The sequence below is a fragment of the Oncorhynchus kisutch genome, linkage group LG28, assembly GCF_002021735.2.
Source record: "Oncorhynchus kisutch isolate 150728-3 linkage group LG28, Okis_V2, whole genome shotgun sequence".
NCBI lineage: Eukaryota > Metazoa > Chordata > Actinopteri > Salmoniformes > Salmonidae > Oncorhynchus > Oncorhynchus kisutch.
Genome location: NC_034201.2, coordinates 17,015,384 through 17,028,559, shown reverse-complemented (window position 1 = coordinate 17,028,559; position 13,176 = coordinate 17,015,384). Strand labels below are relative to the sequence as shown.

The window sequence follows — 13,176 nt, the reverse complement described above, 5'->3', positions numbered from 1 at the left end:
GTCTGGAGAGCTACTGGTGGGCAGGCTTTTGATCCAGCCCCGCTCAAACACATTAGAGTTCATTTATCAAGGTCTGGTTGAGCAACTAATTTCTAAAATGTGGTTTGTTAAGAGAGGGAATAAAACCCAGTAGCTCTCCTGGAGGATGGTTGACCACCCTTGATGTAAAACATTGCGACATTACATCCAAAGACGTTTTAAGCCTTTATAAAATAATTAGCTCAAAGATCAGATGGCTATGGTAGGCTACAAATATTTTTTATTCAGCTGAAGCCCAAACATTTTCTTAAGAAAATGTATATTTTCTTGTTTAGTCATTTATCTTAGAAGTGTTTACATTGCAGGCTGACTAGCATCTATTGAGATACAATGTCCCATACATTGGATGCCCCAAATAAATTGAAGTATCTACAAAACAGGTTTTGAATTGGCTACCTAGTTAGTCTGTTTATTTTATTGCCTCTCTCCTTGAGCAACGGCCCACTCGCACACAGACACTCTAAAGTGTCATATTGCAATCCTGGCTGATATGTTTTTTAAACATTTATTTGTATTAATTTCCCTGACATTTTGGGTTTTACCATTTTCCAAAACTTTTCCAGGCCTGGAAAACACAATTGTAAAATCCCATGACTTCTCCAGGATTTTCATGACCATACGAACCCTAACACATACATACACCTTTTTTTTGACAAGTTTCCAATAGCAACCACTGAAAAATCAAATGGACAAAGTAACAGACTTCATCTCCTAGAGAAATTTGTGAGAAACACTGACTGGTTTTGAGGGGTTTCCTAGAGATGCTGCTACATTATACTCAAGGGGCACAGGCTGGACACCTGATTTCGGTTAGATTTTATTTAACCAGGCAAATCAGTTAAGAACAAATTCTTATTTACAATTACGGCCTACCAAAAGGCCTCCTGCAGGGACGGGGATTAAAAAATATATATATAGGACAAAACACACATCACGACAAGAGACAACACTACATAAAGGGGCACCTTACAAAATAGCCTCCAACACTCTACTCAGCAAACTGGATGCAGTCTATCACAGTGCCATCCGTTTTGTCACCAAAGCCCCATATACTACCCACCACTGCGACCTGTATGCGCTCGTCGGCTGGCCCTCGCTACATATTCGTCGCCAGACCCACTGGCTTCAGGTCATCTATAAGTCTATGCTAGGTAAACCTCCACCTTATCTCAGCTCACTGGTCACCATAGCAGCACCCACCCGTAGCACGCGCTCCCGCAGGTATCTCTCACTGGTCATCCCCAAAGCCAACACCTTTAGCCACCTTTCCTTCCAGTTCCCTGCTGCCAATGACTGGAACAAATTGCAAAAATCACTGAAGTTGGAGACATATCTCCCTCACTAACTTTAAGCATCAGCTATCTGAGCAGCTTACTGATCGCTGCAGCTGTACACAGCCAGTCTGTAAATAGCCCATCCAACTACCTACTGTACCTCATCCCCCTATTGTTTTTATTAGCTATTTTTTGCTCTTTTGCACAGCAGTAATTCTACTTGTACATCATCATCTGCGCATCTACGCTTGGCCTATTTAATGCCTTACCTCCTTACTCCATTTGAACACACTGTATACAGACTTTTCTATTGTGTCATTGACTGTACTTTTGTTTATCCCATGTGTAACTCTGTGTTGTTGTTTTTGTCATTTCTTTGCTTTATCTTGGGCAGGTCAGTTGTAAATGAGAACTTGTTCTCAACTGGCCTACCTGGTTAAATAAAGGTGAAAAACAAATGTACCTAAGATAACATAGCATGGCAGCAACACAGCATGGTAGCGACACCACATGTGTATGTGACCAATAACATGTGATTTGACAACAACATGGGAGCAACACAACATGGCAGCAGCACAAAACATGGTAGAAAAACATTATTGGGCACATACAACAGCACAAAAACAAAAAGGTAGAGACAACGGATGCCTGAAAAGTTTTTAAAAAAAGGAACCAACGAGTAGTGGGTGTAGAAACAACCACACATTGGATAAAACAACAGGCACTATAAATAACTGGTATGGCGGTAGGTAGGTGGGTAGGTAGGCGTAGCAGCGTGACTTACTTCATGATGTATTTAGCTCTGTCCACAGTCTGAGCTTTGACCTTGACCAGCAGTGGGTGGCTGGTGTACGTCTCGTTCTTCCACTGCCCGTATAGCCGGTACCTGGGGACCACAGGTAGAACAGAGGTGGGTGTGTTAACACTGACATATCTAATAGTACACACACCAGGACCAGCCTGGGACAAGGACCTTTCAATACCAGAACACAACAGGGCGGAGAATAGAACAATTCCTGTAAACCCACATACTCCTGTCTCTGTGTGGGCTTTGCTTTCTCCATAAGATGGACTCAAAACGGCTGGAAAAATGTAACAGTATAACTTTAGACCGTCCCCTCGCCCATACCCGGGCGCGAACCAGGGACCCTCTGCACACATCAACAACAGTCACCCACGAAGCATCGTTACTCATCGCTCCACAAAAGCCGCTGCCCTTGCAGAGCAAGGGGAACTACTACTTCAAGGTCTCAGAGCAAGTGACGTCACCGATTGAAACGCTATTTAGCGCGAACCGCTAACTAAGCTAGCCATTTCACATCCGTTACACAAACATGTCAGTTCAAATAAAAAATGGCACCGCTATGATTGTGTGTGTGTGTGTGTGTGTGTGTGTGTGTGTGTGTGTGTGTGTGTACGTACATAGAGTACCAGTCAAAAGTTTGGAAACACCTACTCGTTCAAGGGGTTTTCTTTATTTTTACTATTTTCTACATTGTAATTTAGAAGACATCAAAACTATGAAATAACACATACGGAATCATGCAGTGACCAAAAAAAGTGTTAAGCAAATCAAAATATATTTGAGATTCTTCAAAATAGCTACCCTTTGCCTTGACAGCTTTGCACGCTCTTGGCATTATCTCAACCAGGTTCACCTGAAATGCTTTACCAACAGTTTTGAAGGAGTTCCCACATATGCTGAGCACTTGTTGGCTGCTTTTCCTTCACGCTGCAGTCCAACTCATCCCAAACCATCTCAATTGGGTTGAGGTTGGGTGATTGTGGAGGCCAGGTCATCTGATGCAGCACTCCATCACTCTACTTCTTGGTCAAATATCCCTTACACAGCCTGGAGGTGTGTTTTGGCTCATTGCCCTGTTGAAAAACAAATGATAGCCACACTAAGCGCAAACCAGATGGGATGGCGTATTGCTGCAGAATGCTGTGGTAGCCATGCTGGTTAAGTGTGCCTTGAATTTTAAATCAGTGTCACCAGCAAAGCACCAGCACACCTCCTCCTCCATGATTCATGGTGGGAACCACACATGTGGAGATCATCCGTTCACCTACGCTGTATCTCACAAAGACACGGCGGTTGGAAATAAAAATCTCAAATTTGGACTCGTCATTTGCACCGGAGAAAATGTCCATTGCTCATGTTTCTTGGCCCAAACACGTCTCTTCTTCTTATCAGTGTCCTTTAGTAGTGGTTTCTTTGCAGCAATTTGACCATGAAGGCCTGATTCACACGGTCTTCTCTGAACAGTTAGTGTTGAGATGTGTCTGTTACTTGAACTCTGAAGCATTTATTTGGGCAGCATTTTTTGAGGCTGGTAACTCTAATGAACTTATCCTCTGCAGCAGAGGTAACTCTGGGTCTTCCATTCCTGTGGCGGTCGTCATGAGAGCCAGTTTCATCATAGTGCTTGATGGTTTTTGCCAATGCACTTGAAGAAACTTTAATAGTTCTTGAAATGTTCCTTATTGACTGATTGTCATGTCTTGAAGTAATGATGGACTGTCATTTTGCTTTGCTTATTTGAGCTGTACTACTGTATACCAACCCTACCTTGTCATAACACAAGTGATTGGCTCAAACACATTAAGAAGGCAATTCCACAAATGAACATACCCCTTTTACCAATTTTCACCTTAAGTGACATACCCAAATCTAGCTGCCTGTAGCTCAGGACGTGAAGCAAGGATATGCATATTCTTGATACCATTTCAAAAGGAAACTCTTTGTGGAAATGTGAAATTAATGTAGAAAAATATAACACATTAGATCTGTTAAAACATAACACAAAACTCAATTATTATTTTTTCCCCATATTTGAAATGCGAGAGAAAGGTCATAATGTGTTGTTGCAGTTTCGGGGCAATTTAGATTTTGGCCTCTAGATGGCAGCAGTGTATGTTCAAAGTTTTAGACTGATCCAATGAATCATTGCATTGCTGTTCAAAATGTTGTCACGTCTGCCCAAATGTGCCTAATTGGTTTATTGATTCATTTCCAAGTACATAACTGTGCACTCTCAAACAATAGCATTGTATTCTTTCACACGAATAGCTACTGTAAATTGGACAGTGCCGTTATATTATTAAGACACTAACAGCTTACAGACGGTAGGCAATTAAGGTCACAGTTATGAAAACTTAGGACCCTAAAGTGGCTCTGACAAACACCAAAAGAAAGATGCCCAGGGTCCCTGCTGAGCCACGTGAACGTGCCTTAGGCATGCTGCAAGGAGTCATGAGGAATGCAGATGTGGCCAGGGCAATAAATTGCGATGTCCGTACTGTGAGACGCCTAAGACAGCGCTACAGAGAGACAGGATGGACAGCGGATCGTCCTCGCAGTGGCAGACCATGTGTAACAACACCTGCACAGGATCGGTACATCCGAACATCACACCTGTGGGACAGGTACAGGATGGCAACAACAACTGCCTGAGTTACAACAGAAACGCACAATCCCTCTATCAGCGCTCAGACTATAGGCAATAGGCTGAGACGGGCTGGATGGAGGGCTTGTAGGCCTGTTGTAAGGCAGGTCCTCACCAGACATCACCGGCAGCAACGTCGCCTACGGGCACAAACCTACCGACGAGACAGGACTGGCAAAAAGTGCTCGTCACTGACGAGTTGCGGTTTTGTCACACTAGGGGTCATGGTCGGATTCGCGTTTATCGTCGAAGGAATGAGCGTTACGCTAAGGCCTGTACTTTGGAGTGGGATTTATTTGGAGGTGGAGGGGCCATCATGTCACAGCATCATCGGACTGAGCTTGTTGTCATTGCAGGCATTGTCAATGTTGTGCATTACAGGGAAGACATCCTCCTCCCTCATGTGGTACCCTTCCTGCAGGTTCGTCCTGACATGACCCTCCAGCATAACAATTCCACCAGCCAAACTGGCTTGTTCTATGCGTGATTTCCTGCAAGACAGGAATGTCAGTGTTCTGCCATGGCCATCGAAGAGCCCGGATCTCAATCCCATTGAGCACGTCTGGGACCTGTTGGATCAGAGGGTGAGGGCTAGGGCCATTCCCCCCAGAAATGTCCGGGAACTTGCAGGTTCCTTGGCGGAAGAGTGGGGTAACATCTCACAGCAAGAACTGGCAAATCTGGTGCAGTCCATGAGGAGATGCACTGCAGTACTTAAAGCAGCTGGTGGCCACACCAGATACCGACTGTAACTTTTGATTTCGACCCCCCCATTTGTTCAGGGACACATTATTCAATTTCTGTTAGTCACATGTCTGTGGAACTTGTTCAGTTTGTGTCTCAGTTGTTGAATCTTGTGTTGTTCATACAAATATTTACACATGTTAAGTTTGCTGAAAATAAACGCAGTTGTCAGTGGGAGGACTTTTTTTTTTTGCTGAGTTTATATACAGTGCCTTGCGAAAGTATTCGGCCCCCTTGAACTTTGCGACCTTTTGCCACATTTCAGGCTTCAAACAAAGATATAAAACTGTATTTTTTTGTGAAGAATCAACAACAAGTGGGACACAATCATGAAGTGGAACGACATTTATTGGATATTTCAAACTTTTTTAACAAATCAAAAACTGAAAAATTGGGCGTGCTAAATTATTCAGCCCCTTTACTTTCAGTGCAGCAAACTCTCTCCAGAAGTTCAGTGAGGATCTCTGAATGATCCAATGTTGACCTAAATGACTAATGATGATAAATACAATCCACCTGTGTGTAATCAAGTCTCCGTATAAATGCACCTGCACTGTGATAGTCTCAGAGGTCCGTTAAAAGCGCAGAGAGCATCATGAAGAACAAGGAACACACCAGGCAGGTCCGAGATACTGTTGTGAAGAAAAAAAAGCCGGATTTGGATACAAAAAGATTTCCCAAGCTTTAAACATCCCAAGGAGCACTGTGCAAGCGATAATATTGAAATGGAAGGAGTATCAGACCACTGCAAATCTACCAAGACCTGGCCGTCCCTCTAAACTTTCAGCTCATACAAGGAAAAGACTGATCAGAGATGCAGCCAAGAGGCCCATGATCACTCTGGATGAACTGCAGAGATCTACAGCTGAGGTGGGAGACTCTGTCCATAGGACAACAATCAGTCGTATATTGCACAAATCTGGCCTTTATGGAAGAGTGGCAAGAAGAAAGCCATTTCTTAAAGATATCCATAAAATGTGTCGTTTAAAGTTTGCCACAAGCCACCTGGGAGACACACCAAACATGTGGAAGAAGGTGCTCTGGTCAGATGAAACCAAAATTGAACTTTTTGGCAACAATGCAAAACGTTATGTTTGGCGTAAAAGCAACACAGCTCATCACCCTGAACACACCATCCCCACTGTCAAACATGGTGGTGGCAGCATCATGGTTTGGGCCTGCTTTTCTTCAGCAGGGACAGGGAAGATGGTTAAAATTGATGGGAAGATGGATGGAGCCAAATACAGGTCCATTCTGGAATAAAACCTGATGGAGTCCGCAAAAGACCTGAGACTGGGACGGAGATTTGTCTTCCAACAAGACAATGATCCAAAACATAAAGCAAAATCTACAATGGAATGGTTCAAAAATAAACATATCCAGGTGTAAGAATGGCCAAGTCAAAGTCCAGACCTGAATCCAATCGAGAATCTGTGGAAAGAACTGAAAACTGCTGTCCAACCTCACTGAGCTCGAGCTGTTTTGCAAGGAGGAATGGGGAAAAATTTCAGACTCTCGATGTGCAAAACTGATAGAGACATACCCCAAGCGACTTACAGCTGTAATCGCAGCAAAAGGTGGCGCTACAAAGTATTAACTTAAAGGGGCTGAATAATTTTGCACACCCAATTTTTCAGTTTTTGATTTGTTAAAAAAGTTTGAAATATCCGATAAATGTCGTACCACTTCATGATTGTGTCCCACTTGTTGATTCTTCACAAAAATATACAGTTTTATATCTTTATGTTTGAAGCCTGAAATGTGGCAAAAGGTCGCAAAGTTCAAGGGGGCCGAATACTTTCGCAAGGCACTGTACGTCTCACCTGTGCTGGTAAGGGAACAGTTTGAAGAGGCCCCAGAGTTCTTCTGACATGCAGGCGTTACACTCCATTAGAGAGAGCGAGGGCAACAGCACCTGGTCTGCAATGCTCAGGAAACAACTCAGCAACGTGTCCTAGGAGGGAACAGCAGCACATCAACTACCAGAGCACAGACCACAGTGTGTGGATGCATATATTCTATTTATTCTCTGTGCATTCCTCTTACTAATTAGCACAACAAGGCTATTCCAAGTCACTTCTTGGTCTCATTTACTTTGATAACTCACCATTTTGTCCTTGATGTGGTCATTTCTAGCCTCATTTTGGTACTGTAGAACAAAAGAGGACAATTAATGAGATGAAGCCAGAGTATGAGAGGTTATGCCAATTAACATTCCTTTGGGGATCAATTAAAGCATTACTTATCATCAATCATCAAATGGAAAACTGATGGTGGGGCCTGTACCTCTTTCATGAAGCCCTTGCCCAGTCGTACTATCTTGGCAAAGAGGATGGGGTCGTGGGAGAGGTGAGGCCCCAGGTAGCAGAGCATGCTGAACACGTCTCTGCGTAAGTCCTCAAAGCTCTCGGCAGGCCTTGGGGCCCGCTTGTTCCTCAGGGGCCTCATCACACAGCCCTTGGCCCCTTTGGGAACCCCGGCTCTGCAAGGGAAACACAGGTGAGACAGGGCATACTAAACACATCAACATACAGCCTCCAGTGCTCTAGTGTGAACCGGAAGTGGTTCTGTTTGTGGTTGTCATTATGTCTGTGTGCTTTCCGTGTGTCCCTACAATTGAATGAACGGCTGGCACCAGAGGAGGTTATAGTCTGGCTGGCTGTGTATGTACACTCTGGCATGTCGTGCTGCAGTGTATGTAGGTGCACGTGTGTGCATCTCTTTCCTCCACCAGTGTGTGAAGAGCACTAAGTGAATCTGTGGGAGCGGGCAGGCACCTGCGGTACAGCGGCTCCACAGTCAGGTGCAGCAGCTGGCACAGTGCCAGGGCGATGGCCTTGTGAGAGGTGGCATAGAAGGCAGGCATCTGGTCCATAATGCTCTGGGCATGGTGCCAGTCTCCGATCCTCAGCAGCGCTTCCAGCAGGCCCAGCTTCTGGTTATCAGGAGGCTGAGCGGAGAGGGGGAGATACTGATACTGTGAATGTTTGTGTGTGTGTGTGTGTGCTTGAGTGTGTGTGTGTGCGTGTGTTTGAGTGAAGCTCAGGGCAATTGGAGCAACAGAAGCAGTAGTTAGAGAGCAGCTCTTCCTAAGTCCTTAGTTTATGACTGTCAGTAATAAACTAGCTGAGGGATCTCACACAGTACAAAGCAGGCCCATTAAGAGGTTAAGGAGGATTTGCAAACACAAAGCCTAGTCAGTAAATCCCGAGACGTCATTTACTCCAGCAGCAATGGATGGGAACAAGGAAGCGTAGAAATCCCTCATCCTATCTGACGCTGCACTTCATTTGTGTGTGACTGACACAACCAACTGTGACACAGCACAGTAACAAGGCAGTGCTGTCAGGGAGAGGCTGTGACCGTGGGATGAGAGAGCTAGCTAGAGGACGAGCGGATATTCTGCTCCTTCAATGTCACACCGTCTTCTTTTCACGACCAGGCTATTCTCAAAATGTGCCCTCATCTCACACTGTGGGGTTAATTTTGAAATGTTGTTTAAGCCACAACAGAACTATTGTAGAAACAGATATTCACGCAATTTAGCATTAGCATGACGTGGGCACCACGTTGACTGAGATGCAATCTGACAATCTGGAGCTTGGGCTGGAGGCTGGAGTTATTTTAGAAACATGGCCCACAAAAGCCTTCAGTGTTGCTATTCGTTAGAGTTAGCGCGTGGGATGGTGATAGGGGGTGGAGAAGGGGTCCGTGTGGTCTGTACGTCTGTACGTTTAACACGTCTGTGGCTGTGGCCTGACCGCTGCAGCGCTACCTAACAGACCTCCTCTGGTCCATCAATCACTGCCTGTACAGTCTGTGGTCCTCAGTAGCACGCTCTGCCTCAGACAGACACTGATTAACACCTCGTTAACACACACACAAAAATAAAGCACTTCAGCTACACACTGAGGCAGCCTTACAATGACTGGGATTCATCATGGAAAACAAAGAAGGACACTTGATGGAAGTAGTGCTTTAGTACAGAAGCAGAACTCAAACGTGCAGACATGTTTTTCCAATGGTAGAAATATATATTGAGTTTATTTATTTATTTTTTATTTTACCTTTATTTAACCAGGTAGGCAAGTTGAGAACAAGTTCTCATTTACAATTGCGACCTGGCCAAGATAAAGCAAAGCAGTTCGACAGATAAAACGACACAGAGTTACACATGGAGTAAAAACAAACATACAGTCAATAATGCAGTATAAACAAGTCTATATACAATGTGAGCAAATGAGGTGAGAAGGGAGGTAAAGGCAAAAAAGGCCAAGATGGCAAAGTAAATACAATATAGCAAGTAAAATACTGGAATGGTAGTTTTGCAATGGAAGAATGTGCAAAGTAGAAATAAAAAAATAATGGGGTGCAAAGGAGCAAAATAAATAAATAAATTAAAATTAAATACAGTTGGGAAAGAGGTAGTTGTTTGGGCTAAATTATAGGTGGGCTATGTACAGGTGCAGTAATCTGTGAGCTGCTCTGACAGTTGGTGCTTAAAGCTAGTGAGGGAGATAAGTGTTTCCAGTTTCAGAGATTTTTGTAGTTCGTTCCAGTCATTGGCAGCAGAGAACTGGAAGGAGAGGCGGCCAAAGAAAGAATTGGTTTTGGGGGTGACTAGAGAGATATACCTGCTGGAGCGTGTGCTACAGGTGGGAGATGCTATGGTGACCAGCGAGCTGAGATAAGGGGGGACTTTACCTAGCAGTGTCTTGTAGATGACATGGAGCCAGTGGGTTTGGCGACGAGTATGAAGCGAGGGCCAGCCAACGAGAGCATACAGGTCGCAATGGTGGGTAGTATATGGGGCTTTGGTGATAAAACGGATTGCACTGTGATAGACTGCATCCAATTTGTTGAGTAGGGTATTGGAGGCTATTTTGTAAATGACATCGCCAAAGTCGAGGATTGGTAGGATGGTCAGTTTTACAAGGGTATGTTTGGCAGCATGAGTGAAGGATGCTTTGTTGCGAAATAGGAAGCCAATTCTAGATTTAACTTTGGATTGGAGATGTTTGATATGGGTCTGGAAGGTCCGGGTCACTATGAGTGATGGTCATGAGATTGCTTTACCTTGTCGTTCTTCTCCTCCTCTTTCTCCTTCTCTCTCTCCTTGTCCTCCATCTTCTCGGAGGGCACCACCACCATGGTGAGCTTGCGGGCGATCTGCTTGGCCTCCGTGATCTCTCTCTTGTGCTCCTCTACAATGCTGGCATCCAGTGGCATCAGCTGGGAGGGCAAGGCAGAGGTACAGAGGACAGGACAGACTCAGTCATATGTCAGGTCAAAGCTTACAGTACAACGCGATTCCATTTTCTTATTGGATCACCTGCTGCACAATCGGGCATTCACTGAGGACAAACAATGTTAGTCTTAAACCTTATACAGTGCATTCGGAGAGTATTCAGCCCTCTTGACATTTTCCACATTTTGTTAAATTACAGCCGTATTCTAAAATGGATTACATTATTTGTCTCATCAATCTACACACAATAAAGCAAAAACAGTTTTGACATTTTTGCAAATGTATTAAAAATAAAAAACAGAAATACCTTATTTACATAAGTATTCAGACCTTTTGCTATGAGACTCGAAATTGAGCTCAGGTGCATCCTGTTTCCATTGACCATCCTAGACATGTTTCTACAACTTAATCGGAGTCCACCTGTGGTAAATTCAATTGATTGGACATGATTTGGAAAGGCACACACCTGTCTATATAAGGTCCCACAGTTGACAGTGCATGTCAGAGCAAAAACCAAGCCATGAGGTCGAAGGAATTGTCCGTAGAGCTCCGAGACAGGATTGTGTCGAGGCACAGATCTGTGGAAGGGTACCAAAAAATATCTGCAGTATTTAATGTCCCCAAAAACACAGTGGCCTTCATCATTCTTAAATGTTTATTTTTGTTGTACCCCCTTTATCTCGCCCAATTGGTAGTTACAGTCTTGTCCCATCGCTGCAACTCCCGTACGGACTCGGGAGAGGCGAAGGTCGAGAGCCAAGCGTCCTCCAAAACACGACCCTGCCAAGCCGCACTGCTTCTTGACACACTGCTCGCTTAACTCGGAAGCCAGCCGCACCAATGTGTCAGAGTACACACCGTCCAACTGGAGACCTTGTCAGAGTGCATGCGCCCGGCCCACCACAGGAGTCGCTAGAGAGCGATGGGACAAGGAAATCAGGGCCGGCCAAACCCTCCCCTAACCCGGACGTCGCTGGGCCAATTGTGATCCGCTTCGTGGGTCCCAAGATTAAACTTTTTGGCCTGAATGCCAAGCGTCACGTCTGGGGGGAGACCTGGCACCATATCCCTATGGAGAAGCATGGTGGTAGTAGCATCAAGCTGTGGGGATTTTTTTCAGTGCAGGGACTGAGAGACTAGTCAAGATCGAGGGAAAGATGAACGGAGCAAAGTACAGAGAGATCCTTGATGAAAACCTGCTCCAGAGTGCAGGAGTGGCTTCGGGACAAGTCTCCTGACCTTGAGTGGCCCAGCCAGAGCCCAGACTTGAACCCGATCAAATATTTCTGGAGAAGCCTGAAAATAGCTGGTCAGCAACGCTCCCCATTCAACCTGAGACGATCTGCATGTAGCGTCATACCCAAGAAGACTTGAGGTTGTAATTGCTGCCAAAGGTGCTTCAACAAAGTACTGAGTAAAGGGTCTGAATACTTATGTAAATGTGATATTTCAGTTTGATAATTTTATTTTAATATTTGCATAAAAAAATCTAAGAACCTGTTTTTGCTTTGTCATTTAGGGGTGTTGTGTATACTGTAGAATGATGAGGGGATAAATACGATTTAATCCATTTTAGAACAAGGCTGTAACGTAATAAAATGTGGAAAAAGTCAGTGTCAGAATACTTTCCGAATGCACTGTATATAAAATTATATTTATACGTGAGACAAAGTGTGAGTTGAGAGATGCTTACATGCACATAGAGGTCCTCCAGCTCTATGAGTTTGTGGTGGAGGAGGGCGGCAGCAATGTGGTAGAGTGAAGTAGGGGTCTCTTCATTAGGCTCCTGGGGGAGAGAACAGTCAAGAGAATACTCATTATGTACTGAGAAACAGCTAACGGATGGGGGGTCTAGTACAGATCAATATAGAAATTGACTCGGCTGTCCTTTGATCCCCAACTTGGAGCTAAAGGGTGTATTCCAGTGCCGGGCAGCATTACTATTCACATCTGGTCTGACTTCACCATTTTTCCTCATTCCTGCAGGTCAAGGGAGAATAGCTGGAGAAAATTCCAAACCTGGGCAAGACTTATGTTCTCCTCAATAAGACCTCGAAGTCTTTTCATTTAAATTGTTTATGGATTTCTCTGCTTCTTGTGCAGGTAGCTCCTCACAAATACCCATTTGTACAGTTTCTATGTGGCAGGTTTCAGACAGGCTGCAGACAGTCAATGTCCAGTGGGGAGTCTGCTCTCTCTCACCTGGTTGAACTTGAACTTGAAGCCCAGGATGTGGCAGAGGGTGAGGGGTTCACACATGTAGGACTTGATGAGGGGCAGGAAGAACTCATCCTGGTCAGAGCGACACTCGTACACCTCCAGGATGATGTCCAGAACGCGGTTGGGGTCCAGGTTGAAGCATCCTGCAGGGTGGAGACGGGGTAAGTGTACAAAAGATATCCGAATAACTTGGGTACCAAAT

At 44.6% G+C, this 13,176-nt stretch overlaps 1 protein-coding gene across 9 annotated transcripts in view; it reads right to left on the bottom strand.

Annotated features, from left to right (window-relative positions):
- Positions 1-13,176, bottom strand: part of LOC109875649 (THO complex subunit 2-like) — a 60,309-nt gene that overhangs the window by 31,664 nt on the left and 15,469 nt on the right. For all 9 annotated transcript variants that reach the window (XR_004205921.1, XM_031807501.1, XM_031807493.1 and 6 more), the window contains exons 8-15: positions 12,957-13,117; positions 12,448-12,540; positions 10,583-10,738; positions 8,284-8,456; positions 7,793-7,988; positions 7,614-7,655; positions 7,330-7,460; positions 2,098-2,199 (exon numbers count right to left, since the gene is read on the bottom strand). Coding sequence is in view for 8 of the 9 variants with exons in the window: in XM_031807501.1 (XP_031663361.1) it covers positions 2,098-2,199; positions 7,330-7,460; positions 7,614-7,655; positions 7,793-7,988; positions 8,284-8,456; positions 10,583-10,738; positions 12,448-12,540; positions 12,957-13,117 (1,054 nt within the window). In the remaining variant the exon portion in view is untranslated. The remainder of the gene's footprint in view (positions 1-2,097; positions 2,200-7,329; positions 7,461-7,613; positions 7,656-7,792; positions 7,989-8,283; positions 8,457-10,582; positions 10,739-12,447; positions 12,541-12,956; positions 13,118-13,176) is intronic.